The sequence below is a fragment of the Triticum urartu genome, chromosome 6, assembly GCF_003073215.2.
Source record: "Triticum urartu cultivar G1812 chromosome 6, Tu2.1, whole genome shotgun sequence".
NCBI classification, from domain to species: domain Eukaryota; kingdom Viridiplantae; phylum Streptophyta; class Magnoliopsida; order Poales; family Poaceae; genus Triticum; species Triticum urartu.
The window spans coordinates 548,161,426-548,189,163 of record NC_053027.1 but is presented as its reverse complement, the minus strand read 5'-3'; the positions used below and the strand labels follow the sequence as shown (position 1 = coordinate 548,189,163).

General features: G+C 41.8%; 1 protein-coding gene and 2 pseudogenes across 1 annotated transcript; all 3 read left to right on the top strand.

Moving 5' to 3' along the window:
- The first annotated feature begins 1,388 nt into the window (after nucleotides 1–1,388).
- Nucleotides 1,389–3,894, top strand: LOC125512832 (F-box/LRR-repeat protein 14-like). Its single transcript, XM_048677905.1, has 2 exons — nucleotides 1,389–1,586; nucleotides 2,083–3,894. The coding sequence occupies exon 2, from the start codon at nucleotides 2,131–2,133 to the stop codon at nucleotides 3,592–3,594; it is 1,464 nt and encodes a 487-aa protein (XP_048533862.1). The 5' UTR covers nucleotides 1,389–1,586; nucleotides 2,083–2,130; the 3' UTR covers nucleotides 3,595–3,894.
- Nucleotides 3,895–7,333: 3,439 nt separating this feature from the next.
- LOC125512831 lies at nucleotides 7,334–9,118 on the top strand (annotated as a pseudogene).
- Nucleotides 9,119–12,084: 2,966 nt separating this feature from the next.
- On the top strand, nucleotides 12,085–14,501 carry LOC125512830 (annotated as a pseudogene).
- The last annotated feature ends 13,237 nt before the right edge of the window (nucleotides 14,502–27,738 follow it).

Sequence of the window (27,738 nt, the reverse complement as noted above, 5' to 3'; positions counted from 1 at the left end):
AAGAGCCAAGACTTCGGGTTGCTAGATGCATCCGGTCTTGTACCAGGTTAAAATCCTAGCGGCCATGTTCGGGCTGGCCCTCTTATGCGTATCTGAAAGCCATAAAACCCTAGCTAGAGTCACAATTTTCCTGTCCAAAAATCGCTGGCGAACAGCTGTGAGATGGTCAGTTAACTCTGAACCTGACACATCAGGCGTTACACAGAACCAGTGAGCCGCCGGCTACGTGTGAAAGACGGTGAAGGGAATACTTAAACATGTGAATGTTTTTTTTTCCTAAATACATGCTGAACATTTTTTAGATACATGTTGTACATTTTTTAGATACATGTTGTACATTTTTAAAATACATGTTAAATATTTACCCAAATATGTGTTAAACATTTGTAAAATGCACACTGAATATATTTTTAAATAAATGTTGAATTTTTTGGGTACAAAGTGACCATTTTGAAACACCCACTGAATAAATTTCAACAATTTCATGAATTCTTTTAAACGTGTATGAATATTTAAGAAAATTATGCCATTGTTTAAACATTTTCATGAACATACAATTTTTTAAACGGAAATTTTTTATATGGTACGAACAGTTTTAGAAATTTCACGAACTTTTTAATGTGCGGTGATTTTTTTTAAAACTAAGTAAATTAAATTTGATTATATATATAGAATATTTTAAAATATAAAAAGGTAAAAACAAATTGAAAAAACGAAAATGGTCCGACCCACAATAGTCGTCCATCTATTTCGTTAGATGCGAAACATAGATGCTCCTGACAAATTGACTTACTAGCACACATTTCGATCACTAACTCCCCAATGGAATATGGGCCTCATCGTCAAGTCGGGCCAAGCTCAAGCTCGCTTTGCTGCTGCTGCTGCATATTTACTCATGTCGCGAGGAAGGTGACAGTTTTGCTATCGACCACTCGACCTTGACGCAGAGGTTTCCCCAGCCATTCCTTCCAACCTTTGGTCGCCGTCGTTGCCGCCCAGCTCTCCCCTTCGGGTCGGCGCCTCCTCTCCTGGTTTGTCAGCTCCTCCTAGGTACGTACTTGGGTCTATTTCCTTCCCTTCTCGAGCAACATTGGTTGAGCCCGATTGAGGCGATGTTGATTCTTCCACTTGAGCTTTGTCGATTCTTAAAAAGTTAAATGAAGGCAATACCGAATTCACTCAGGCACACATTCCGATCACACGTACTACGTGCGATGCTTTTTTTCCTTTTTCATTAGAGTACATACTTTTTTTAGAACAAAATTAGTTTTTCAGGGAAAAATAGTTTGTCTTTCAAGAACATGAGATTCAGTTAGTGGGGGTCGTATATGGGCCGCATCATCAAGTCGGGCCGAAGCCCAAGCCACCTTCGTTGCTGCTGCTCAAAACAAAAAAAACCATCCTAGCTCCCGAAGCCAGCCGACGCTCTCGCCGCGAGGGTTTTGCCGTCGACCTCGCCGCCCAATCCGCCTCCCTTGGTCACCGCCGTTCCCGCCCAGCTCCCCCCCCCCCCCCCCCCCCCCCCCCCCCCCCCCACCCCCCCTTCCGGCTGGCGCCGCCCTTCCTGGTTCGTCGGCTCCTCCGAGGTACGGATCTGGGTCCATGACCTTCCCTTCTCGAGCAACATTGGTTGAGCCAGCCGAGGCGATGTCGATTCTTGCACCATGTACTTGGATCTGTTGATGCACTTGGCACACTATGTATGAGCCTGGAATATCTGATATTCTAGAGTAAATGTCCTGGTTTAATTCTAGTAAAACATGTTCATTAGTGCCTAGGATTTGTCCTTCCAGATATGAGTTCAGTTCAGCAGGTGGATGTTTAATTGGTATATTTGTACACTGTAATTAGGGCTTTTACATTGGGTGATTGTTCCAAGATAAGCATGTACAGTAGTAATTAAGTGACTGTTCCAAGAGTAGCACATAAATCTTTCAACATCCCCTAAAAAACATAAATCTTTCAACAGATATAAAAAAGTTCAATGTTTCACCGATGTTTCCTTTTACATTAGTTCTTGAGGACAGCTATTATTTGGTTATCTTGTTATGTTCCATTCTGATAATAGAATCTTCACTACAGTGCCTTCCGGGTCTTGAGACTGCCCAAGTTGTGCAACTGAGATACTCAATGGAGGATCTACCAGAGCCACTGCTTGGAGAGATCGTCAAGAGGGTTACCAAGACAAGTGATCTGAATTCTCTTTCCCTCGTGTCGAAGCAGCTCTGCACCGTTGAGGCAGAGCATAGGGATGCTATCCGTGTTGGCTGTGGACTCAACCCTTCTACAAAAGCCTTGGTATCGTTGTTCTCCCGGTTCCCCAATTTGGCGAAAGTAGAGATAAACTATTCTGGATGGTGGCCCAGTAACGGGAACCAGTTGAACAACCAAGGCCTCTGTGTTCTGTCATCTCACTGCCCCTCACTGTCCGATCTTTCTTTAAGCTTCTGCTCTTACATTGGTGACTCTGGTCTTGGTTATCTAGCTGATTGCAAAAAATTGAGGTCGCTCAGGCTGAACTGTGCACCAGCAGTAACTTCTACTGGCATTTTTCACGTGGCGGTTGGTTGCAGGCATCTTTCTGTTCTTCACCTTGTTGACTGTACGACAGTAGACAGCAGGGATTGGCTGGAGTACCTTGGGAGATATGGATCATTGGGAGAACTTGTTGTAAAGGATTGCAATGGAATCAGCCAGTATGACCTCTTAAAGTTTGGCCCAGGCTGGGAGAATCTCCAAAAATTTGAGTTTGAGATTAATGGAAACTACTGGATGTCAGGGGCCTCTGACCCCTCCTACGTGTCTGGCTACCCATATAGGTATGACATCTGCTATGATAGCTTGAAGGATCTTAGGTTAGCTCATATTATAACCGAGCCAGAAACTGGACTTCGTTTTCTCCTGGGGAAGTGCAAAGCATTGGAGACGCTTTATCTAGAGTATGTGATTGGTCTAAAAGAGAATGAGATGATTGCGCTATTCCAGAGGTGCAGCAACCTTAAAACCATCTCACTTCGGTTCATGCCTCTGCAGTGTGAAGATTATTGGTTTAGGACGCCATTGACTGATGTTAGCCTTAAGGCTCTAGCTCTCAGCTGCCCTATGCTTCAGGTTGTAGAGCTCACATTCACACTTTGCGAACCCATGTATCCAACAGAAATAGGTTTCACACAAGAGGGTATTGTGTCGCTCGTCCAATCTTGTCCAGTTCGCACTCTTTTGCTAAATGGTGCCAGCATTTTGTATGACGAGGGGTTGAAGTGCCTCTCATCCTCACAGTTCCTGGAGAATCTTGAGCTCGTGGATTGCAGGTCTATAACCGATGCTGGTATGAACTTCATTACACTGGCTCCTTGCTTGAGCAATCTCACCCTCCGCAAATGCAAGAAAGTGACAGATAATGGAATGGCTGAGCTGGCACGTTCACAGAAGTTGGAGTCACTAACCGTTATAGGCTGCTGTCAGATCTCTCAGGAGGGTGTGCAAGGGGCTGCCAAATCAGTTCACTACTCTGCAGAGACTGAAAGCCACGACAGTCTAAAAGGAATGAACATGGACAGGGACATGAACAGGAAAAGACGCCGGTCGCCCTGAATCCAATCTTTGGCTATTAATTTGTGTTTGCTATATATCAGCAGAAGCTTGAAAACACAAAACTATGAAAGTAAATTCGGTGGACAGGTCCACCTGCCATTTCCATGCAATAAGTTTTAATTGGCTTTGTTGGATGTTCTAGACTTGTTTCGGTAATGCGAGCTCTGTTTTAGGAATTTGCCAGAATTCTTGTGTATGTTATGACAGTAGCTTCGATTTGTAATCTCTTTTTGCATTGCTCATATCTGTAAGGTCTACTTCCTTTGACTGAGTGCTCCAAACATCAACCTATTATTCTTATACCTTTTGCCTGCTTGTGCAACATTTAAGTTTCAGGCGTCAGTGAGTGCATTAAACCTGAAGATTGCATCTGCTAACCATTTCTGTACAGTGGTTTCTGCATTAGACGGGAAATTTCATTACTTATCGACACAACACATGTGCACATATGAAACGAGGCAAAGAGATTACGAACAAGGAACACATGCTTTTTTCTTAGACTAAACATACATGGTAATAGTTCTGCGCAAAATGGCAGAGAAAACAGATATGGTATTGCATCTCAGCCTATCACTTGATGTAATCTAGTTCTCGTGTAAGGTTGTAAGGGCATCATGTGAGCTGCTGGCTACAATGGCGGCAGCGCCCCGCATGAGATTAAAGTTGGTGCGTGGGGATAATTGCCCTTTGGGTTCTCATCTGCAGGATTTCATTCACAGCAGAGAACCTGGTAGAGAAGATCTGCGAGACATCAGACAGATACATGCTGATGCATGACATTTGTAACACTGGAATCGGTAAGATGCTGATGCTTATAGCCTGCAATCAGTACAAAAGGAAAGTTAGATGATGATGTTTCAGATCACACACACCAAATCACTGTCGTGTTTTATTCTTCTTCTTCATTTGTAAGATCAACATGTTACTGTGTTTACCTGATGCTTTTGGTTAAACTGTTAACTATCTTCGTCGGGAATATCCTATAGGACAATACAGAAAGCCACCATCAAGCAAATAAATTGGGAAATAAATAACAAGAGAAGCAAATTCAAGCAGCTATAAAATTCTGGAATTGCCATGACCACGGTTCAGAAACAAGTGCTGGGTTTCAGAAATCAAAATTGAGATCCATAAATGATCTGGCATGTTTTTTTAAAGATGGTGCTGGTTTATGACACCATTTGATCCTCATCGTTTGCAATGATGTGTATCTGTACTAGTTAGACATCAAATTAAACTTGAACAGCCCATGTGTAAAAATTTAAAAAATGAAAAATAAATAGACCGACCCAGTAATTCCTCAAGTATGCGGCCTGATTCTAGTTACAGTGTCAAGTACAGTACAGTTACAATGTTAAGTATACAATACATAACCGATGTGTACTTTAACAAGTATGCACGGCTGAGGAGCTCCGGCAACGCCTGCTGCTGACAGCTACTCCGGCACGAGCCTCCTGTCTTTCTCCCGGCCGTCCGTCCATCACCACGCCTTGCTCTCCCTGCCAGCCATCGATGGCCCTGCCTTGTTCGAAGCCAAAAAAAAAAAATTAGTGCTCTAAAATGCATCTTCTTGAGTCCTGAATTTTGTTTTTTTAATGTCCAGCCCCGCCAAGGATGTCTTTTCAAGGTGAAATTTTGCACGATGTTAGAACATTTGTTGGTGTTCAGCAAAAAACAATCAGATTTTTTTAATAATTTTTCACTATTTTTTATTAATTCACTGCTCATGTGAGTGTATTTGAGCTCGGGACAGATAATCCATGTCCGGAATGAAGACGTTTGTTCTTATTTATCATAAACTGTGAACCTACGCGGTAATATATCTACGAAAAAATTTCAATCTCTCGCTTAATGCACAAACTTAAACTTATTCTAATTTTAAAGTTAAACAAAGTCTTATCATTTGCGAACAGTGAGTTTAATTCTTCAATGTTACAATAAGTTAAACCGTTCGAGTGTTAAATTAATACGAAACCCAAATGACCTTTTTCTGGAATGAGGCACAAATTACATCAGTGTTACATCTCGCTTACTGCGAGACACACGGTAGCCTCACCTACAGGGATCACTGAAGTTGGCCGACCCAAGAAGCAGTTTTGGGAAGCATGTAAAGACCAATTGGTCGAACCTTCTCACCAGCTTCGGCTGGTTTTTGGTGCATGTTTTTCTTATTCTTCCTTTTTGTGGGTTTTCCATCCGGAAGTTTTTGGTTTTCTTACTTTCTTTAAATATGAAGAAATGATAAAAAAGAAATAGGCCGTCCTACCACTGCGTCGCTTGAGGCGAGTCGTCCATCTGTTTCTCTCTAGTTTTTTTTTGAGGATTTGTTTCTCCCTGGTTTTTTTAAAGTAAATTTGTTTCTCCCTAGATGCTCCCAACAAGAAACACACACATTTCGAGAATACGGGCCTCATCGTCAAGTCGGGCCAAGCCCGAGTTACCTAACAGGAAAAAGCGACTCACACGCCGCGAGGAAGGCGAGGGCAAATTTAACAATTTTGACACGTGGATGAAATCATTTCACAAAATGAACTGCCTTTAACTTTTTTTTACTCAGTTGACTTTTTTTAGTGGCGTCCGACACGAAGGCGTCACACCACACTGTGCAGTGCCTTACAGATAGGCGCTACACGTCTGGCCTGCGGCGCACCTCATGTGATCCGAAAATTACAAAATTAGTGTGCAACGTCTGAGAGGTAGGCGCCACACTATACAGTGTAGCGCCTAGCCTCTAGTAAGTGTTACTAGAGGCACTAGAGGCTAGGCGCTACACTTTATAGTATGACGCCTAGCTCTTAGGTGGTGCACATTGACTTAGTAATTTTTAAACAGTCCGGGGTGCGACGCTAGCCAGACATGTAGCGTCTATTTATGAGACGTTGCACAGTGTAGTGTGGCGGCTTCGTGTCGGGCGTCACTAAAAAAGGTCAGCTGAGTGAAATTTTTTTAAAAGCAGTTCATTTTGTGAAATGATTTCATCCATGTGTCAAAATTGTCAAATTAACCGAAGGCGAGGGTTGGGACCTCGCAGCGGAGGTTTCCCCACCCGTTCCAACCCTTGGTCGCCGCCGTTTGCGCCCAGCTCTTCCCTCCCTGCCGGCGCCGCCCTTTCTCTTGGTCGCTGCTTCCTCCGAGGTAAGGATTTGGGCTCCATTCCCTTCCCTTCTCAAGCAACATTGGTTGAGCCAGCCGAGGCGATGTTTGCGTGCGCTCCGTTCTTCCACCTTGTACTTGGCTCTGCCGATGCAGTTAGCCCACCGCGTATGGGCCTGGAATATCTCTGAAATTCTAGAGGAAATAACCTGTTTTTTTCCTAATATGATTAAAACCTGTCCTGGAGTGTCTAGAAATCGCTATCTTCATCTGACTGGCTAGGTCCTTCCAGATGTGTGTTCAGTTCAGCAGGTGGATGTTTGATTATCTCGTGGACTTTGCTGTTCTAATTGGTGTGTTTTCAGACTATCCCCTCCCCACACCCCCACCCAGCAGCAATTTCATATGTTAGGTCGTTTGATTAATTTTTCCTTGTAATATTTTTTGTTCCATGATTTGGGTGCAAATATTAGCCTGCAGTTGGTTACCATTCACTGTCAAGATAAGCGCATGAATCTTTCAAACTATAGTATTGAAAAGCTCAATTTTTCACTGATGTTTCCTTTTACATTAGCTCTTACAGCTGTTATTTGGCTATATCTTGTTCTGTTCCATTCTGACTATAGAATCTTTGCTTCAGTGCCTGCTGGGTCTTGAGACTGCCCAAGTTGTGCAGCTGAGATACTCAATGGAGGATCTCCCAGAGCCACTGCTTGCAGAGGTCGTCAAGAGGATTACTAAGGCAAGTGATCTTAATTCTCTTCCCCTCGTGTCGAAGCAGCTCTGCACCGTAGAGGCGGAGCACAGGGATGCTATCTGTGTTGGCTGTGGACTCGACCCTTCTACAGAAGCCTTGGTGTCGCTCTTCTCCCGGTTCCTCAATTTGGCAAAAGTAGAGATCAACTATTCTGGATGGAAGCCCAGCAACGGGGACCAGCTGAACAACCAAGGCCTTCGTGTTCTATCTTCTCACTGCCCCTTGCTGTCCGATCTTGCTTTAACCTTCTGCTCATACATCGATGACTCTGGTCTTGGTTACCTAGCTGAGTGCAAAAAATTGAGGTCCCTCAGGCTGGACCATGCATCAGCAGTCACTTCTACTGGGATTTTTCGGGTGGTGGTTGGTTGCAGGTATATTTCGGTTCTCCACCTTGTTTTTGACGCGTGGTTCTCCACCTTGTTGACTATACGGCAGTAAACAATGGGGAGTGGCTGGAGTACCTTGGGAGGTATGGATCACTGGGGGAACTTGTTGTAAAGGATTGCGATGGAATCAGCCAGTATGACCTTTTAAAGTTTGGCCCAGGATGGTCGAATCTCCAAAAGTTTGAGTTTGAGATTAATGGAAATTACTGGATGGCAGGGGCCAGTGATCCCTCCTTCGTGTCTGGCTATCCATACAGCTATGACATCTGCTGTGATAATTTGAAGGATCTTAGGTTGGCTCATATTATAACAGAGCCAGAAATTGGACTTCGTTTTCTCCTGGGGAAGTGCAAAGCATTGGAGACACTTTACCTGGAGTATGTTATTGGTCTAAAAGAGAATGAGATGATTGCACTATTTCAGAGGTGCAACAACCTTAAAACAATCTCACTTCGGCTCATGCCTCTGCATTGTGAAGGTTATGAGTATAGGACGCCATTGACTGATGTTAGCCTTAAGGCTCTAGCTCTCAGTTGCCCTATGCTTCAGGCTGTTGAGCTCACATTCACATTTTGCGAACCCGATTGGCCTACTGAAATAGGTTTCACACAAGAGGGCATTGTGGCGCTCATCCAATCTTGTCCAATTCGTGCTCTTTTGCTAAATGGTGCCAGCATTTTGTATGACGAGGGGATGGAGGGCCTCTCATCCGCACAGTTCCTGGAGACACTTGAGCTCGTGGATTGCATGTCTGTAACTGATGCTGGTATTAGTCACATTATTCAAGCTCCTTGCATGAGTAGTCTCATCCTCCGCAAATGTGAGAACGTGACAGATCGTGGAATGGCTGAGCTGGCACGTTCACAGAAGTTGGAGTCCCTGACCGTTATAGGCTGCCGCCAGATCTCTCAGGAAGGTGTGCATGGTGCTGCCAAATCAGTTTGCTACTTGGCAGAGATTGAAAGCCACGACAGTCTAAAAGGAATGAACATGAACAGGAACAGGAAAAGACGTCGATCGCCCTGAATCCCGTCTTTGGCTATTAATTCGTGTTTGTTATATATCAGCAGAAGTTTGAAACCGCAAATCTATTCAAGTAAACTGGGAGGACAGGTGCACCTGCTATTTCCTTGCGACAAGTACCAATTGGCTTCGCATGTTCTAGACAGACTTCTTGCTTATGTGATGACAGTAGCTTCGATTTGTAATATCATTGCTTTGCTCCTATTTGTAAGGTCTGCTTCCTCTGATTGAGATCTCCGAACATTGCAAAATTTTATTCTTATAGCTTCAGTGTTTGGATTTCAAAAGGAGATCAGGCTATTTTGGCTGCTTGTGCAATATTTAAGGTTCGGGCGTCATCGAGTGCACTAAACCTTGAAATTCGATCTGCTAACCGTTTCTTTCCTACAGTTTCTGCGCTAGATGGGATTTTTCATAACTTATGGACACAACACATGTGCACAATATGAAACAAAGCAAAGAGGTTACGAACAAAGAAGAATGCCTTCTTACAGTGAACATACATGCATGTACATGGTGATAGTTTTGTGCAAAACGGCAGAGAAAACATATATGGTATTGCATCTCAGCCTATCACTTGTGTAGTGTAAAAAAGGCACCATGAAGCGAACACATTGAGAACTAAATAACAGGAGAAGCAAACACATGCCGCAGGGTAAACAAAGGCTCCATTGAAGAGAAGAATCTTTGTGAAGGAAAAATGATCTCACTCGAGAGATTTCATGATTACCTGATGCATACTTGTGTCATGGTTAAACTGTTCCATATCGTCGTCAGGGATATATCATGTAGAGTAGGACAATTCAGAAAGCCAGCATCAGGCAAAGACATCCAGGGTTTGAAAATTTCACAATGGTCTTTGGGTCAAAGTCTGAGCAGCTCAAGAGAAACTGTGTGGAGTTCAGATTTTGAGCAATGATACCCGGTTCTTTCGGGTGCTGGTGCAACCCTTCAGGTTATGCATCACCATTCAGGTCATCAGTTCTTGTTTTTCTTAGATTTAATCATCTTTATAAGCTTGTCTGCTTCTGTAATCAGGGGCTGGTATCTCGCAAATAAATAAATAAATAAAGTGTTTCCCTTGCTGTGTTTTGGACTTAATAGAATGCAGAGTTTGAAGTTTGCCTCCCAAAAAAGTTCATCAGGTGTCACTGAGCACACTGAAGCTGGGGACGAAATCTGCACACAGTTAGTTTCCAAACAGGGGTCGAGCTGCACAAATCAAACAAGTGTTGTGGACAGAGCTGCAAGTTCCTTATTATTACCAGAACTGATCGAAACAAGCAGAGCGGAGCTGCAAATAGAGAACCAAGGCGTTTTCTTGTTTTTCTTTTTTCTTTTTGTGGGCACACTGTAAACCTACGTTACATGAAAGAAGGCAAATTCTGTGAAAAATGGCAAAAAGGCAGATAGAGATGGGCTCGCATTTTAGCCTCTCACGTAGTGCACAAAGTTGAACTTTACTCTCTTTTTTGGGAGGAAACTTTACTCTGTTTTAAACAAAATTCAAACAGACATGTATTGTTTGTGCACAGCGAGTCTAATTATTCAATGTTACACCGCCATCCTGCGGTCTATTTTCAGCAAATTCTATCCCTTTTTTTGCGAGTAAGATAATTCTACCCCTGCAAAAGACTAACCTGACTCCCGTTGACTTCCTCTTTTTATTCTTCCTTGATGGCCTCTGTTTTTTCTCTAGGTGATTCTCACCCTGTACATTGAGTTGGCGTTGAGATAAAATTTTCCGCACAGTTACAGTAAAAAAAGTCGATGTTACAATAATTTAAAAATGTTTAGGATTTGGAAAAATGTTCGTGAATTCAAAAAGATGTTCACTAATTCAAAAATTGCTCATATTTGTGATTTTTTAAAATGTTTACGGATTTGAAAATTACTTGTGATTTTGAAAAATGTTCAGGGATTTGAAAAATATTGTGATTTTAAAAAATGCTCACGAATTTGAAAATGTTCATGATTCTAAAAAAATACAAATTCAAAAAGAATCACAAATTCAAAAAATGTTTGGGAACTTAAAAAAAGTTCATGAATTCAAAAAATGTTTATGATTTCGAAGCACATTTGCAAATTTGAGAAAATGTTCATGAACTCAAAAATTGTTTGTCGTTTTGGAAAATGTTAATGTATTTGAATAATGTTTGTGATTTTAAAAGATGTTCACGAATTAGAGGATGGAGCGGCGCTCACACTAGAGGATGGAGCGGCTGCTTGAGCAAGGGAGCCTGCAACAACACCAACAACACGAGATGGAGTAGCCGCAGGGGAGAGGTGGAGCAAGCGTGTGCTGCACGGTTGCCGATTATGGGAAACGTTCATGTCGTTGCTGATTAGAGTGAACGATTCTTTGGATCCTTAGCATCGGTGACTTCCTGTCTACGGAATAGGCTGACTCTAAATTCCAGGTAGAGGAGGAGCAGCGGCAGTGGCGCGCCACCGGCTCGTCTTGGACGCCTCATGCCCGCGCCGTTGGGATCTAGAGGGACTTATTTGTAATTTTTGTTGTTTCTGGGTCTCCTCATAAGGATGAGTCTTTAATATAAAATAGATGATACCCCACATGTTGCTACGGGGATTGATTTGAATACTTTTTGATGAAATTTAAATGAAAATTTAAATAGATATGATATATTGTATTTCTCATGCATGTCAAGAGAAATATTATTTAAATGATTTAAGTTGGGAAGTTGTGCATGTTGAGAGGTCATATAAATAGCAATTCTCATGCATGTTAAAAGAAATAATTAGTGGATGATGAGATGACATGTATGCATGTCGAGAGAGTTGAGATAATGGGGATCAACTATTTAAGAATAGAAGATATATACATCCCACACAACCAAAAGGATGCCGGTAAGTCCTGAACATTCGGGATTTGACCATGAGAAAACGAACTTTTTTATGACAATTTATATTTACTGACCATTGCAACTTTAGTTGATAAGCATGACAAATTCGCTTTCAATTTGTTTTTGTCAGAAAATTATCGTGCTTGCCAACAAATTTAGTTGTCTTCACGTCAACTCAAATTGCCATCGAAAATGTTCGAATTGCCAAGGTCAAATCCCGAACGGTTGAGATTTTTCAATGAATTTTTTTAAATTAAAGCAAAACGAAAATGAAATATGGGCCGCATCATGAAGTCGGGCCCAAGCCCAAGCCACCTTCACTGCGGCTGAAGTAGTACTAAAATTCCTCATTCGAGCTGCCGAATCCGACGCTCCACTCACCGTCGCAAGGGTTTCGCCGTCGACCTCGCCGCGGGGGTTTCTCCGCCCTATCCACCGCCCTCGGTCACCGCCGTCCCTGCTCAGTTCTTCCCTCCGGCCGGCCGTGCTAACGGCGCCTCCCTCGCTGCTTCCTCCGAGGTACGGATTTGGGTCCATTCCCTTTCCTTCTCGAGCAACATTGGCTCTTTCCACTTGAGTTCTTCCACTATGTACTTGAATCTTGATGCACCTAGCCCACTACACATGAGCCTGGAATAACTGTGTATCTCTGCGAGGAAATGGCCTGGTTTAATTTCTAAGCAAAACCTATTCTGGATTGTTATCTTCATCTGATTGCTTGGGCCCATCCAGATCTGTGTTCAGTTCAGCAGGTGGATGTTTAGTTATGTGGTGAACTTGTAGTAGTTCCAATTGGTGTATTTCTAGACTATCCTCTCTCTCCCCACTGATGCTCAGCTATGGGCTAGCAATTTCAGTTCCATATGTAGGGCGGTATATGTTAATTTGATTTTTCTTATAACCTTTTCTTGTTCCATGATATGGATGCATACATCAGGCTGCAACTCATTAACACTCGTTGCGAAGATAAGCGCATGAATCTTTCAACTTAGTATTAAAAAGTTCAATTTTTCACTGATGTTCCTTTTACATTAGCTCTTACAGTTGTCATTTGGTTATCTTGCTGTGTTCCATTCTGACAATGAATCTTTACTTCAGCTCCTGCCGAACCTTGAGATTGCCCAGGTTGTGCAGCTGAGACACTCGATGGAGGATATCCCAGAGCCACTGCTTGCAGAGATCGTCAAGAGGATTACCAAGACAAGTGATCTTAATTCTCTTTCCCTCGTGTCGAAGCAGCTCTGCACCGTTGAGGCGGAGCACAGGGATGCTATCCGCGTTGGCTGTGGACTCAACCCTTCTGCAGAAGCCTTGGTATCGCTGTTCTCCCGGTTCCCCAATTTGGTGAAAGTTGAGATCAATTACTCTGGGTGGAAGACTAGTAACCGGGATCAGTTGAACAACCAAGGCCTCCTTGTTCTATCATCACACTGCCCCTCGCTATCTGATCTTGCTTTAAGCTTATGCTCATACATCGATGACGCTGGTCTTGGTTATCTAGCTGAGTGCAAAAATTTGAAGTCCCTCAGGCTGGACCGTGCACCAGCAGTCACTTCTACTGGGATTTTTCAAGTGGCGGTTGGTTGCAGGTATCTTTCGGTTCTCCACCTTGTTGACTGTACGGCAGTAGACAACGGGGAGTGGCTGGAGTACCTTGGGAGGTATGGAGCACTGGGGGAACTTGTTGTAAAGGAATGCGATGGAATCAGCCAGTATGACCTCTTAAAGTTTGGCCCAGGGTGGACGAGTCTCCAAAAGTTTGAGTTTGAGATTAATGGAAATTACTAGATGCCAGGGGCCTCTGACCCCTCCTACGTGTCTGGCTACCCATATAGTTATGACATCTGCTGTGATGGCTTGAAGGATCTTAGGCTGGCTCATATTATAACCGAGCCAGAAACTGGGCTTCGTTTTCCTCCTGGCGAAGTGCAAAGCATTGGAGACACTTTACCTGGACTATGTTATTGGTCTAAAAGAGAATGAGATGATCGCACTATTCCAGAGGTGCAGCAAGCTTAAAACGATCTCACTTAAGCTTATGCCTCTGAGATGTGAAGATTATGAGTTTAGGACGCCATTGACTGATGTTAGCCTAAAGGCTCTAGCTATCAGCTGCCCTATGCTTCAGGTTGTTGAGCTCACATTCGCATTTTGCGACCCCGTTTGGCCTACTGAAATAGGTTTCACACAAGAGGGCATTGTGACGCTAATCCAGTCTTGTCCAATTCGTGCTCTTTTGCTAAATGGTGCCAATATTTTGTATGACGAGGGGATGAAGTGCCTCTCATCCTCACAGTTCCTGGAGAATCTTGAGCTCGTGGATTGCAGGTCTATAACCGATGCTAGTATGAATTTCATTATTCAGGCTCCTTGCTTGAGCAATCTCACGCTCCGCAAATGCAAGAAAGTGACAGATGATGGAATGGCTGAGCTGGCACGTTCACAGAAGTTGGAGTCGCTGACCATTATAGGCTGCTGCCAGATCTCTCAGAAAGGTGTGCAGGGTGCTGCCAAATCAGTTCACTACTTGGCAGAGATTGAAAGCCCCGGCAGTCTAAAAGGAATGTACATTAACACGAACAGGAAAAGACGCCGGTCGCCCTGAACCCAGTCTTTGGCCATCAATTCGTGTTTTTTATATAGCAGCCGGAGCTTGAAACCGCAAATCTGTGAAAGTAAATTTGTAGGAGAGGTGCACCTCCCATTTCCTTGCGACAATGTTCCAATATGCTTCAGATGTTCTAGACTTGTTTTGGTAATGCGAGATCTGTGTTAGGAATTTGCCAGAGTTCTTGCGTATATTATGTCAATAGCTTCGATTCGTAATCCCTTTTCATTTCTTATATCTTTGGTTGAGATCTCCAAGCATTGCACCCTTTTATTCTTATAGCTTCAGTGTTTGGATTTCAAAGGAATACCAGGTTCTTTTGGCTGCTTGTGCAACATCTAAGGTTCAGGCGTCATTGAGCGCATTAAGCCTGGGGATTAGATCTGCTAACCATTTCTTCAAAGCATGTTTTGCGTTAGACAGAAATTTTCATAACTTATCAACACATGTGCACATATGAAGCAAAGCAACCATATTACGAACACGGAACAAATGCATTTTTCTTACACTGAACATACATGTACACGGTAATAGTTCAGTGCACAACGGCTGAGAAAACAGCTATGGTATTGCATCTCAGCCTATCACTTGATGTAATCTAGTTAAATCTGAATGGCGGCAGCGCCCCCGCATGGGATTAAACTTGATGCGAGGGGATAATTGCACTTTGGGTTCTCATCTGCAGGGTTTCATTCACAGCAGACAACCCTTTGGTAGAGAAGATCTGCGAGACAATCAGACAGATACATGCTGATGCCAACATTTCTAACACTCGGGAGTCGGTCAGCCCAGCGCCTATAACCTGCAATCAGTACGAAAAGGAAGTTTGATAATTATCTTTCAGACCACACACACCAAATGAGGGCCGTGTTTTCTTCCTCTTCATCTGTAAGACCGACAGATTATGGTGTTTACCTGTTGTGATGATTTGCTTACCATTCAAAATCGTCGCCAGAGATATCATGTAGGAGTAGAACAATACAGAAAGCCACCATCAAGCAAACACGTTGGGAATTAAATAACAAGACAAGCAAATTCAAGCAGCTATAAAATTCTGGAATTGCCATGACCACAGTTCAGAAACAAGAAAAAAACAGTCTGTTTTCTGAACCTTTGTTAGGACAATCGAGAGATGTGTACTTTGACAAGTATGCACAGACAAACAGAGGGAAGTAATTCCATTAAAATGTTATACTGAGTATAGTACAGTTACAATGTTAACCGTTGTGTACTTTAACAAGTATGCACAGCCGATGAGCTCCGGCAAAACCTGCTGCTGACCCGGCGAGCTGCCGGCCATGGTGACATCGAGCAGCAGCAACTCGGGCATGAACCTCCCGTTCTTCTCCACGCCGGCCGTCGATCACCCCACCTCCCTTGAGGCCAGCTCTGCAGCAATCGCCATCAACGACAGGAGTGAGGCGGCGCTCAAGCAGCTGGCGGCCAAGACGCCATAGCCGCAGTGGCGTCGGCTACCGAAGGCAGTGACGGACACGCGGCCTCTGCTGGAGAACCAGTTAGGCAGTTACTATGAAAATGTTCTGTACGTGGTACTTTTTTTAGACTGGACTTTTCTGAATTGACTGAACATACAGAAAGGAAAAAAAACAATTCCTCCAAACATATACTGTATGTATGACGTAATTTGGATTCCATGGAGAATTAAAAGGTTACAGACCAAGCAAAGCATACATAGAAAAAAGAAATGGCGCCTGATCACATCGACAAGATACACATAGAAACCAATTATTGGCCTGAACTTGTCCCGAATAACGATCACCATGAATAAAAAAGGGCCACATTCACATTTGTGATAATTTTACCGAGAGAGACGAGCCTCATACATCTCCCCAACAGTGATGGTATTGCCTGTGTCAGTATGATAAATACATGATGAATCATGAAAAAAATACGAATTTACATACTAGTTTATGAACGCTCTGTCTTGTACTAGATCCCTAATCCATTGGCATACTTTGTTGCATATCTTGATCCCAAAACCTTTGATTCATAAAGTTTCCAAATAAACTTCTGAAAATCCATTTTGGTTTCAAAATGATTCCAGACTAGTTTCATATTTTTTTTCTCAGAATTCTACATACATTTTCTGAACAGTTCCAAATTATTTCAAAAGGGTTTCATAATGTTCTCAATTTCTCACATACAAACTTTAAAGGTTTCACCAATTTTTAGTATCAATATGTTCTCTGAAAAGTTTCATAACTATTGCAGTTAGTTCATCCGTATTCACTTTTTCCCACATTGTTTCAGAACCATTCCAGAATTGTTCACACAATTTCACAACTTGAACCTTGTTTCAACATAAAACTGAATAAGTTTCACTGATTCTTCATACAGGTTTCAGGCTGGTTTGACATCGGGGTTCATACATCATTGTAGTTGACAGTTGACTCAAATGTCGGGTGGGATTTCAATCTAGTTTCATACGGATTTGACAAGGTTTTTTTATGTTTGTTGTTGTCCTGTTCCATAATTCAGCTGGCCCCGACAAAGTTTCAGAAAGTTTACCGAAAACATTCAAGACAAGTTTTTAGTATTTTTAGTTTCCGTTGATAGTTGTTCCAATTTCGTAATTTATTTATATTATATTGTTAGCTTAAAAAATGATCTTATATTATGGGACAGAGGAAGTTGATAATTGACGCAAGTTTCATAATAAATTGAAAAAGAAGTCATGGAAATGATGAGGTGACAAAAAAAACTTGATGTCGCTATCCCAATTAAACAACATGGGTACGGTGCCTTAAGTATCAAACACGCAACACACCGTGTTTACTTTCTCACAATTAAAACAACCAATAGCAAAGTGTCGAGGTTGATGACGGAACTCATTGTGCACATCCCTATCTGGCGCGCCAATAGTTGGTGTTTGATTCCGGCAATAATAGTTAGGGGAAGAGTATGGAACACAGATCGTGAGGGTAGCACACTCGACACATAAATATACATGTTCAGGCTATTGGGCACAGGTAACACCCTACTCCTGTTGTTGCTGATGATGCCGAGTGTGATACTGAGTCCTGGTCTTGGCGCACGAGAGTTGTTCTCGAGGTCACAAGGGTTTGTGTGTACAGGATATTGTGTCTATGGTTGAACCTACTAACCAAGAGGCCCCAACCCCACCTTATATAGGTAGATAATATAAGGTTAGAGCTACATGATTCGAGATCTGTTTACGAATAGAAACCTGATCGTTTACAACTAAGTCTGCAAATATGTAGATCTTTGTCTTGCACTCCAATCCGATGGGGCGTCCCTGTGTGACAGTTGAACTCCGAATTATCGGCCCATCCCACCAGGTGCATAATAGGACGGCTTTTCCTCCTTGGCAGTACTTGAGTCCCATTTGTCTAAAAAAAGTACTCAAGTGCCGTGTTCTTGTCAGGCGGCCTTGAGATCAAGTGCTCGCATTCCTAGTTTGTTTGAGATTGGTGCTTTCTTGGTGGTGGTGCTGCATCTCCCTTGTTCAAAAAAGATTCCATTGAGATATGTTAACCCATTGAGATATGATGCATCTCCCTTGATTGGTGGCTCAGAGAATTAGCATACAATGAAGATCGGCAACAAGGCAGTTGGTGCAGTGGACTTGATGGCTACAATGGCCGTTCTACAGCTTGGGATAGCTCCGACGGCATGGCTCGCTTGCCGCGACCTTCAGTCGAGAGTCAGACCACCATCATGGTGAGCCAGGAGGGAGTCAAGATGGCAACGGGGCCCCGAAACCCGCGTCCCCGCGGGTTTTTCCCCTATTAAGGGATGGGGATGGGCGTCTTCTCATCCCCGCGGGGCTGTTGTTGGGCACATTATACAACCCGACACGTTTCATGGGTTTGCACCCGTTTCGGTAGTCCCCGAACCTGAAACCCGGTAGACCTGGCAAAATACATGTTTTTTTTACCAAGATTGAGTGTATTTTGATCTTCTCTAGGACTTGGCACTTTGATTTGGCTTTGGTAACTTTGAAGATAGTCTTTTGGAGGCTTGGAGATGTGATAGATGCTATGATGATTCCTACTATAAAGTGATTTGTGAAATATGAATTCTATTTCAAAATTTATGTATTGGACTATTTCGTCTCATTTGTGCTTGTGATTTGTGAACCAAGACTTCTATTTTAGAACTTGTGTAATTGGACATCTTGTTGAAATATGCTCCTGCTTGTTGCTGAAATCTGATTATCTATGTTGCTGAAATGTGGTATCGTTTTGTTGTTGAAATATTATTGTTTTGTTGGTTCTATGTTTCCTTATATACGTCGATTTCTCCATGGGTTCCCCGTGGGTTTAGAAAACCTGATGGGTTTAGGAGACGGGTGAAAAACTAGCCCCACGCACGGTGACAAGGATGAGGATGGGTTTACGATTTTCTCGTGGGAATGGGTTTGGGAAGGCAAAACCCGATGAGTTTCATCCCCGTTGCCATTTTGAGGAGGGAGTACAGATGGAGAAGATACCCCGGGGGGAAACCTGCAACTGGATTCCCGTTTAACCGCTGGTTGCAGCTGTGTTGCAGGGGAGTGCAATCAATAAGTTCGTCTTGTTTTTGAGATCAGGTAGATGGAAAAATCTCCTTCCCACGCGATTAATCAATAAGCATGTGTTGCACGAGAAAAAAGTATTTTATTAGCTTGAAAAACAATCTTATATTATGAGACAAGAGAAGTATTATAGGATAAGTTACATCGAACCGTTAGGGATGAACAAAGCGCGAGACGTCTTGTTTGCATCTCATCAGTCTACCTATAGTACTGCTTATCCTTCTTCAACCTAGCTCCATCAATCCATCGATGGCTTCTTCTGTGAGGGCCTCATCCGTGCTTAAGCTGGGGGCCGTCGTCCTCTGTGTCGTTCTCGTCGCTTCGTCCGTGCGGCGAAAGGCGCCACGGGACTGCGACTCGCTTTGTGAGACCGCGTGCTCCTACCTTGAGTCAGCGGCGTGCAACGGCCTCTGTGGAATTGAGCCGAGCCAAGCTTACATCTACACGCTTATTTTTGCTAGTTAATAATGGAGAGTTTCTGACAGCTGGGTCACGATCTGAGACGTCGGATCGTGGGCTGTCACGGACCTGGACATGGGTCGAACCCATGTGTCTCCACGCGACTGCGCCTATATAAGTATGCGGTGTCTTCTAACCCTAACCGCCACAAACAGATCACATCTGCTCCACGCGCACGCCCACCGTCGTTCCTTTGCTGCTGCTGCCGCCGGTGACTCCATCCCGTCCGCCGCGTACACGGTCGACGGGAGAGCAGGTCTCCGAAACCCTGCTTCTTCGGATCCTGTACGGGAGAGAGACGAATAGGGTTTTTGGGCAGCGACTGCTAGCTTTGGATCCGCTGCTTCCTCTACGTCTGCATCGTCTTCATGCCGAGCGTGCCACTGCCGAGAAGCTCGAGGCCGACAAGAAGGCCGCCGAGGACGCCACTGCTGCCGCCACCGCCGCGGTGGCCTCTGCATGGCCTACTGGAGGGTATAACTTGTTTATCCCGCTCCTACTGTTTTCTTTTTTAACCATACTAGTGTTATATGTAGATCTTTCTGCAATTAGCGTAGTATGTGCTTTCTTGACTGAATATTATTATGCGTCTATTTGTGTCAATGCCATATTAGTGATTTATTCGTGGATTGATTTAATCAAAAAATTATCTATTTACTTAGAAAAATGATGCTGCGGGCTGGGGAAAAGGAGTGGCTAAGAGCACCTCGCGTGAAAGAGATAGGATGGATGGAGCAAAGAGCGGTGCGTGGGCCTCATGCTACAGGAGGCAACAGAGGTGCTGGATTTTTCTTCTAATCACACGACGCGCGCGAGACGTTTACCTTTAAAATAGAGGTAATATCACATATGGTGCTTAAACTTGTCATCGATGTTCACTTTAATGTCTGAAGTTGAAAAATACACCGAACTGGTTTCAAAACTTGACATGAGCGTGCAATACAGTGCTAATCCTATTAATAGACCTTTTACGCTCACGTGGCACCGTAGTTCGCTTAGCATGCACAGACAACCTCGCCTTAGCAAACTGAAACTACTGGCCAGTATGCCATACGTTTTCTTGTGCCTGTTAATGAAAACATATCCTTTTCTTAGAATAATGAAAACATTTTTTTTTAGATAAAGAGACACGTACGTGGGTTTTAATCGGCTCAGCAGTGCAGCCCAGTTTGCACATGTCAATTTCATTTAGAATTTTGTAAAAAAGTTTGTAAATTATAATCACAATAATAAAAATATTCACATATTTGTTTTAAACGTTCCTATAAATAAAATGGTATTTCTGATTATAAAAATGGTTGTACAATTTAGGATTATATAAATATTTTCTATACTACAATTCATAAATATTATTTTAACTACATAAACATTTTAATAGTTACATGTATATTTTTACGATTCATATTGTTTAAGAAATTTTCAATAATGTAAAATGTTCATAAATATACAAAATTTAAAATTTTAGTTTATAAAAAATATTCACTCCAGACTATAGTTTAATTATAAAAAAATATGAATATATGACACGATGAAAGTTATACACATGTTTCTCGCAAAAAAAGAAAGTTATACACATGTGAATATTAATAAAAATGTTTCTACTTATAAATTTTTTTCATTTAATCATAATCCAAGCATGCATAATCGTTTGGAATTTACTCAAAAAATTAAGTTTTTTATAATTATTTTTTCATATACTAAACAATTTAGAAAATTTATTTACTAAAAGCTTTAATTATAAATCACATGTAAATAGCTGACTATTTTTTAAAATTACATGAACAATTTAGTTATTTAATTTATATGTATTTATAAAAAATTTGAAGCACAAATATTTGAAATGTATTTTTATTACTGTGATTATAATTAACAAACTTTTTTTTACAAATTTCTAAATCAAACTAACATGCGCAAACTGAGCTGCACTGCAGCAGGCCATTATAACCCACTAACATGTTTCTTTATCTAACAAAATAGGAAATGTTTTCATTATTCTAAAAAAAGGATCTATTTTCATTAATAGGCACGAGAAAACGTATGGGCGAGTAGTTCCAGTTTGCTAGGGCGAGGTTGTCTGTGCATGCTAAGCGAATTACGGTGCCACGTCAGCATAAAAATGTCTACTAATAGGATTAGCACCGTATTTGCACGCTCGTGCCAAGTTTTGAAACCAGTTCAGTATATTTTTCAACTTCAAGCACTAAAATGAACATCAATGGTAAGTTTAAGCACCATCTGTGATATTACCTCAATAAAATACCATTGTCCGACGTCTTGTTTGCATCTCAGTCTACCTATAGTACTCTTTGTCCTCTTTCAACTTAGCTCCATCCATCCATGGCTTCTTTCGTGACGGTCTCATCCGTGCTTAAGCTGGGGGCCATCGTCCTCTGCGTCGTGCTCGCCGCGTCGTCCGTGCGGCGGACGGCGCCGCGGGACTGTGACTCGCTCTGCGAGACCGCGTGCTCCTACCTCGAGTCAGCGGCGTGCAACGGTCTCTGCGGCGTCCCCGCCGCCGCCTCCTCCGAGAAGCCGACATGCCAGTCCTGCAAGGAGGCGACCAAGAAGTCGTGCAACACCGAGTGCGTCAGCATGTGCAACACCACGCCGGATTCGCCGTCTAGCTGTAGTGCCAGTGGGAGCAAGTAGATTGATGCAGCCGGGCAAGTTCAGCCGGCCCAACGGATGGATGATGAGCAAGCTAGCCGGCCGGGGAGGAAGCTAGCTACCGCCGCCCGCAGGATGCATCCGTGTTGTGTTGTACTCCTAATTTTGTTTGTTCCTCTAAATTTCCGTGTTGCTATGGATTCCGGCTCGATCCATATGTGTGTTCTTGCTAGATTGGGCCTACACAATCTACTAACCGCACTGTTATTTCGGCTTGTCTGTAATAAGATGAACATCATTAACTGGCCAAACTATTGAATTCATGCTCTACCCAGTTATTTCACAAGTCCGAACGGATGAAGAGTGGCGGGCAATATATTTCAACACAAACTACTGGTTGTCGCTTGTTTGACACCGGTCAATGAGTAATACTTGTTTAGCATATGTCAGTACTATGTGTACTTGTAATCCATCTATACCCTCGAATATAATTTGGATTTAGTTTACAGTTTAGAATTTAGGATTTATGTGTTTAGGCTTTGTTTTGAACATGTTTTTAGATTTGTAGAGCTTTCGTTGTGTCACGTATGTGAACATAAGTAGTCTAACTAGGGTCTTCGCATATATACACATGAATGTCTGAACTTTGATTACATATTTTACTCATTCAAATAATATGATATAATTATGGTAGTTTTTCATATTATTGGAAGTTTATAAAGGATTTCACGATATTCTGACACAATTTTAAATATCTCATATTAATAAAATGTACTCCATATAGTTCATTTAAATACATGATTCCAACTATATCTTTTGTTCATCCAATAGTTCTAAGATGATTTTGATAACTATAAAATGTTATTCAAACAATACTTTCATTTCTTCATAAATTTTACACTATTATGTTACCACATCTAGATGCTTCATTTAGTTAACTTTAAGGTCAAATATATTTAATTTTCTATGTGTAAAAACTCTTGAAAAGTCACAAGGAAATATCCATATAGAGTTTTTTTTAAAGAATTGTCAAATTCGGCTAGGAATATAGAGTTCCAGGCGTTTCGAATTTGAGGGGAACGCCACTGGTAATCAAAATACTAATGGTGTACCAATTTGAGGGCACACAACTAGTATCTGGAATATTAGTGGTGTGTTGGTTTAGGCACGGCGCTAATAACCTATTATCAGTGGCACCATACTAGCGGGTCACACTGCTGACTGTGATGGTGTGTGATGAATTTTTGTTGTAATACAATTGTCTGTTGACATTACCCCAAATGAGCGGTTTAGAGGTGCTTGGATCCAAGGGACTTATTTTAGTTTGACTAAAAATAATATCTTTAAGAGGCTAAAGTTCCAAGCACCCCTGACTAAAGAGGGGCTAAAACTAGTCTTGAGACTAAAATTTTTTAGTCAGGGGTACCCCTACTAAAATGTGGATTAGTCCTCTCTCTCCTCATTTAACTCCTCTCTTTTAACACATGCGAGTTCTGGATTGAAGGGTTTGGAGGATAATAAATGCTCATTAACTTGATTTTAGTCTCTTTAGTATTTGGATCCAAGCATGAGTGAGGCTAGCAAGTTTTAATCCCACTACTTGTAGTCATGAGACTAAAACGTATCCAAGCACCCTCTTAAGCCAAATTGCCTGACAGTGAAGTCAAGTGGAGTCAGTAGTTAATCTGTTAGTCCAGCTCATTTGGAGTGAAGTGGAGTCAGTTTTTTACTAGTACCCATTAAGATTCGTTAATCTGTTACCCGGTTTAGGCCACAAGATCCGCGTCTTGCGGCACAACATGCTTGTAACATGCATGTAACCCTTTCCAATGATACCAACAGCCTGTTTGGTAAACACTTAGGCAAGGGCATGGAAGTTTGCACAAGGATGTTTATGAAGGGATTAGGCATGGGAAGTAGATTTTTACTCCCATTCCCTTGTTTGGCATATGATGGGAATTGGCGTGGGATAAAACTCTCCTCATGAATTAACAGCGTACCCCTGGAAAAAAATCGGTGGGAATTGGCTTTCCCAACTCCCAGTCCCCTTCCCACTTAAACTCCCATTCCCTCTAATCAAACAGTGGATTTTTAATCTCCTTACCCCTCAACTTCCATTCCCCATCTCTAATTTCCCTGAACCAAACACGCTGCAAGAGTCAAAAGACAAAAGAAAATCACATGGCAATTACACCCATCATCCCATACTCCCATGTTTTGTATCCATTCGTACTGCCATCAATCTCCGAGATGTATTTAAAACCGGTTCACATAATTTTAGTTTGAGAGCAGGCTCCGATCTTATCTCGCCGCTGCTGCCTATAAAAGGGCTGACAACGATAGGAGCTGAGCAGATCAAACACGAACAGACCTACCAAATCACAATACGCTAGTCTAGCTCGCAGTATGAAGATTGGCAACAAGGCCGTCGGCGCGGTGGCTCTGGTGGCTGCAATGGTGCTTTTGCAGCTCGCGGTGGCTCCAACGGCCATGGCTCGCCTGCCGCGGGTTTCAAACGAGACCATCGTCATGGTGACTGAGGAGGGAGTGCAGCAGCAGCGCTACTACTGTGGATCATGCAGGTGGACTCCATGCACGAACCCTAACTGCAACTGCATTTCTAACTCGTGCTTTATGATTCGCTGAAGTCGGTTCCCTGATGAAGTACGCCTTTGAAAGTACTGTTAGCTAGTCATGATGTTGCGCATCGATCTCCTTGTTGTAGCTCTTCTTTTTAAATCCAGTTGTGTATTGTTGTTGTTTGAGATCAGTGCCGTTCACGGTCGTTTCCGTGGACGTGGGGTTGCTCTGTACTTATTCTTTACCTACTAATAAAAGGGTATCGCTTCTGGTCGTCCGTCATTAAAATTACCTTTTAAGTTGGTAAAAATTATCCATCAATGCTATCCATAAATGGAAAAACGATTCAAGTTTTCGGACCAAAAATCACCGGCTCCTTGGTCATATAGCGGCGCGACGAGAATAAGCCATAGAATGATGCGTAGCAGAGTGGTTGGCTGATTGATCCCGTAGCGACAAGATCAGGGTTCAAATACCAGCTTCCACAATTTTTATCTTTCTTTTCTCACGCATGTCCAGGGCTTTACTCCCCTGTTTTTTTTTCATTTTTGTATTTCTTTTCTCATTTTTTATTTCTTATTTCTTATTTAAATTAATTCGGGATTTTAATATTCTAAAAGTTGCGAGTTTTCAAAAATATTGCTTGAGAAATCATAAAAATATATGTGAATTCAAAAATGTTTAGAAAATCATAAAAAATTTGCAGATTCAAAAAATGTTGGTGTTCAAATACCAGCTTCCACAATTTTTATCTTTCTTTTCTCACGCATGTCCAGGGCTTTACTCCCCTGTTTTTTTTTCATTTTTGTATTTCTTTTCTCATTTTTTATTTCTTATTTCTTATTTAAATTAATTCGGGATTTTAATATTCTAAAAGTTGCGAGTTTTCAAAAATATTGCTTGAGAAATCATAAAAATATATGTGAATTCAAAAATGTTTAGAAAATCATAAAAAATTTGCAGATTCAAAAAATGTTGGTGTTTTTGCAGAACTGTTCACAAAATTATAAAAAATCACAATTTGGAAAAAATGGCCGGGAAATAAAATCATGTTCATGATTTTGAAAAAATGATCGTGTATTCAAAACATATTCGGGAATCTAAAAAAAACGTCCATTCACAAAAATAAAAATAAAAATTTGTTTTATAAAATTTGTTCCACAATTTTTTTCAAAAAAGTTTGTCGATTCAAAAATACTTTGTTGAGTCAAAAAATGTTAATGAATTCGAAACCGGTTCATACATTTTAAAAAATTATAAACAAAACTAATGTTCATGATTTTTTTTAAAATGTTAATTATGCGCAACATAATGATAAGTGTGGCATGCGCTGGCAAATTCATAGCCTTGGGATTTACCGCGGAATGCATTGTGATCACGTGGACATCGCGACTATCATCGGCTAGGGTGAGAAAAATAAATAAAGGGCAACATGGTGAGCCACTATGTTAAAATAGAGTATGCTCATACATCAGGATATTTTTTTTGAGCATCAGTACAGACACAAAGCGCTCACTCCTATGAACGCACACACGCACCGGAAAATCCTAAAATAAATCCAGGAATAATGCGAGCACCAGGATTTGAAACCTGATGGGTTGGAGATACCACTGTCCACCTAACCAACTCAACCACAGGTTGATTCGCCATACATCAGGATATTGAGTCATACTTATTTGGTGAGCCATAATTTTTTGTCTCCCGTTGCAACGCACGGGCATATTTGCTAGTATTAAATAAAAGATGTTGTTAAGGCATAAAAAAACCCACGTCCATATACATATATATACAGAACACACAACAAGGCTCACCTGTCTGTCGTATGTACTTTCTTTGTTTCTAAATATAAACCTTTTTAGGAATTTCAACTATAAAGATGTATATAGATGTATTCTAGAGTGTAGATTCACTCATTATGTTTCATATATTTCATATTAAAATCTCTAAAAGGACTAATATTTAGGAACAAAAGGAGTACATGCTTTCCAAGACCCGCAGCAGGTTCTACTTACGTGAGAATATTTACTTCAGACTCCGTCAGTGACCTATATGAGAATAGGAAACAGTATCTAGGGCTTCACCGAAAATGATGCTACTTACACGTATACCGCTGCCCTTCACACACAAAAAGATGATAGCACTCCTTTTTTACTGAACAAAAAATGTTAACAGTAGAACTTTGAAGCGCGTGATGGCACCACCTGCCTCTGCACGTCAAGATGCCTCGCATCCCAAGACGTTTCTAGCGTGCACGATCAGCGTTAGGTGCTACTACAATCTTATCTTGTGCTTTGAACCTGTCTAATTAAAGATGCATCTCCAAAACTGCAACTGGGTATAGTTTAGCCCGGTTCGTACGTCGTTTTTATATTTTTTTGGGCGGGAGTACAAGTTTTGCTGTTGTGAATTGGAAAAGGGTATTAATAAGTACTCCCTCCGTAAACTAATATAAGAACTTTTAGTGTTCTAAACACTTACAGAGGGAGTAGTGATTATGATTAGACACTCAAGCATATTATTATTGTTCCGCAAAATTTTAACTTCAACTTCTCAGCAAGGTTTCATGAGGTTTTTTCAACAAAGAGCGCTTCATTACTTAATAGATTAGAGCATTACACCCATCCTCTGCATAAGAGCATCTTCAACAGGCTTACTTCGCCTCGGCGCGGTATAATTCTTTTACAACACCAACATAGTCCTTTTGCGCGGGAGCAACAAAGAGGTTTTCCAGATGCATAAAAACACTGCGCCCAGTCCGACGGCCACACCTACAGCAGCCCAAATTTTGCAGCGCGCACATTCCAACACCCAAAATTTGCAGCCTGGGATACCGCTTTTAGCGTGTGCGCTAAAGTTCTTCGTGTGCGCTTTATTTTACCGCGTCTGCTGGAGCATTGTTTTTTTTGTCTCCGGCACACTTTTAGCGTGTGACACATCTTTTGGGTGCGGATTGGAGATGCTCTAACTAAGATGAACACATCCGCAATAGGTTCGCAAAAGGAGAAAAACACAAAATTGCAAAAAGTAGTAATCATAAAGGGATTATTTTTCGACAAAAGGTGGGTTTTATTATCTCAAAATGAAGCATCAAGCCGATACAAACATAATGAGCATATGCCCTGCCTCTGTATAGTTAGGATGCACACAACCAACACTAACACAACAAAAAACACGCTAGCAAATAGCAAAGTCATATAAGACCATTG

Coding starts and splice junctions, on each gene's coding strand:
- LOC125512832 (XM_048677905.1), top strand. CDS start 2,131: ATGGAGGATCTACCAGAGCCACTGCTTGGAGAGATCGTCAAGAGGGTT.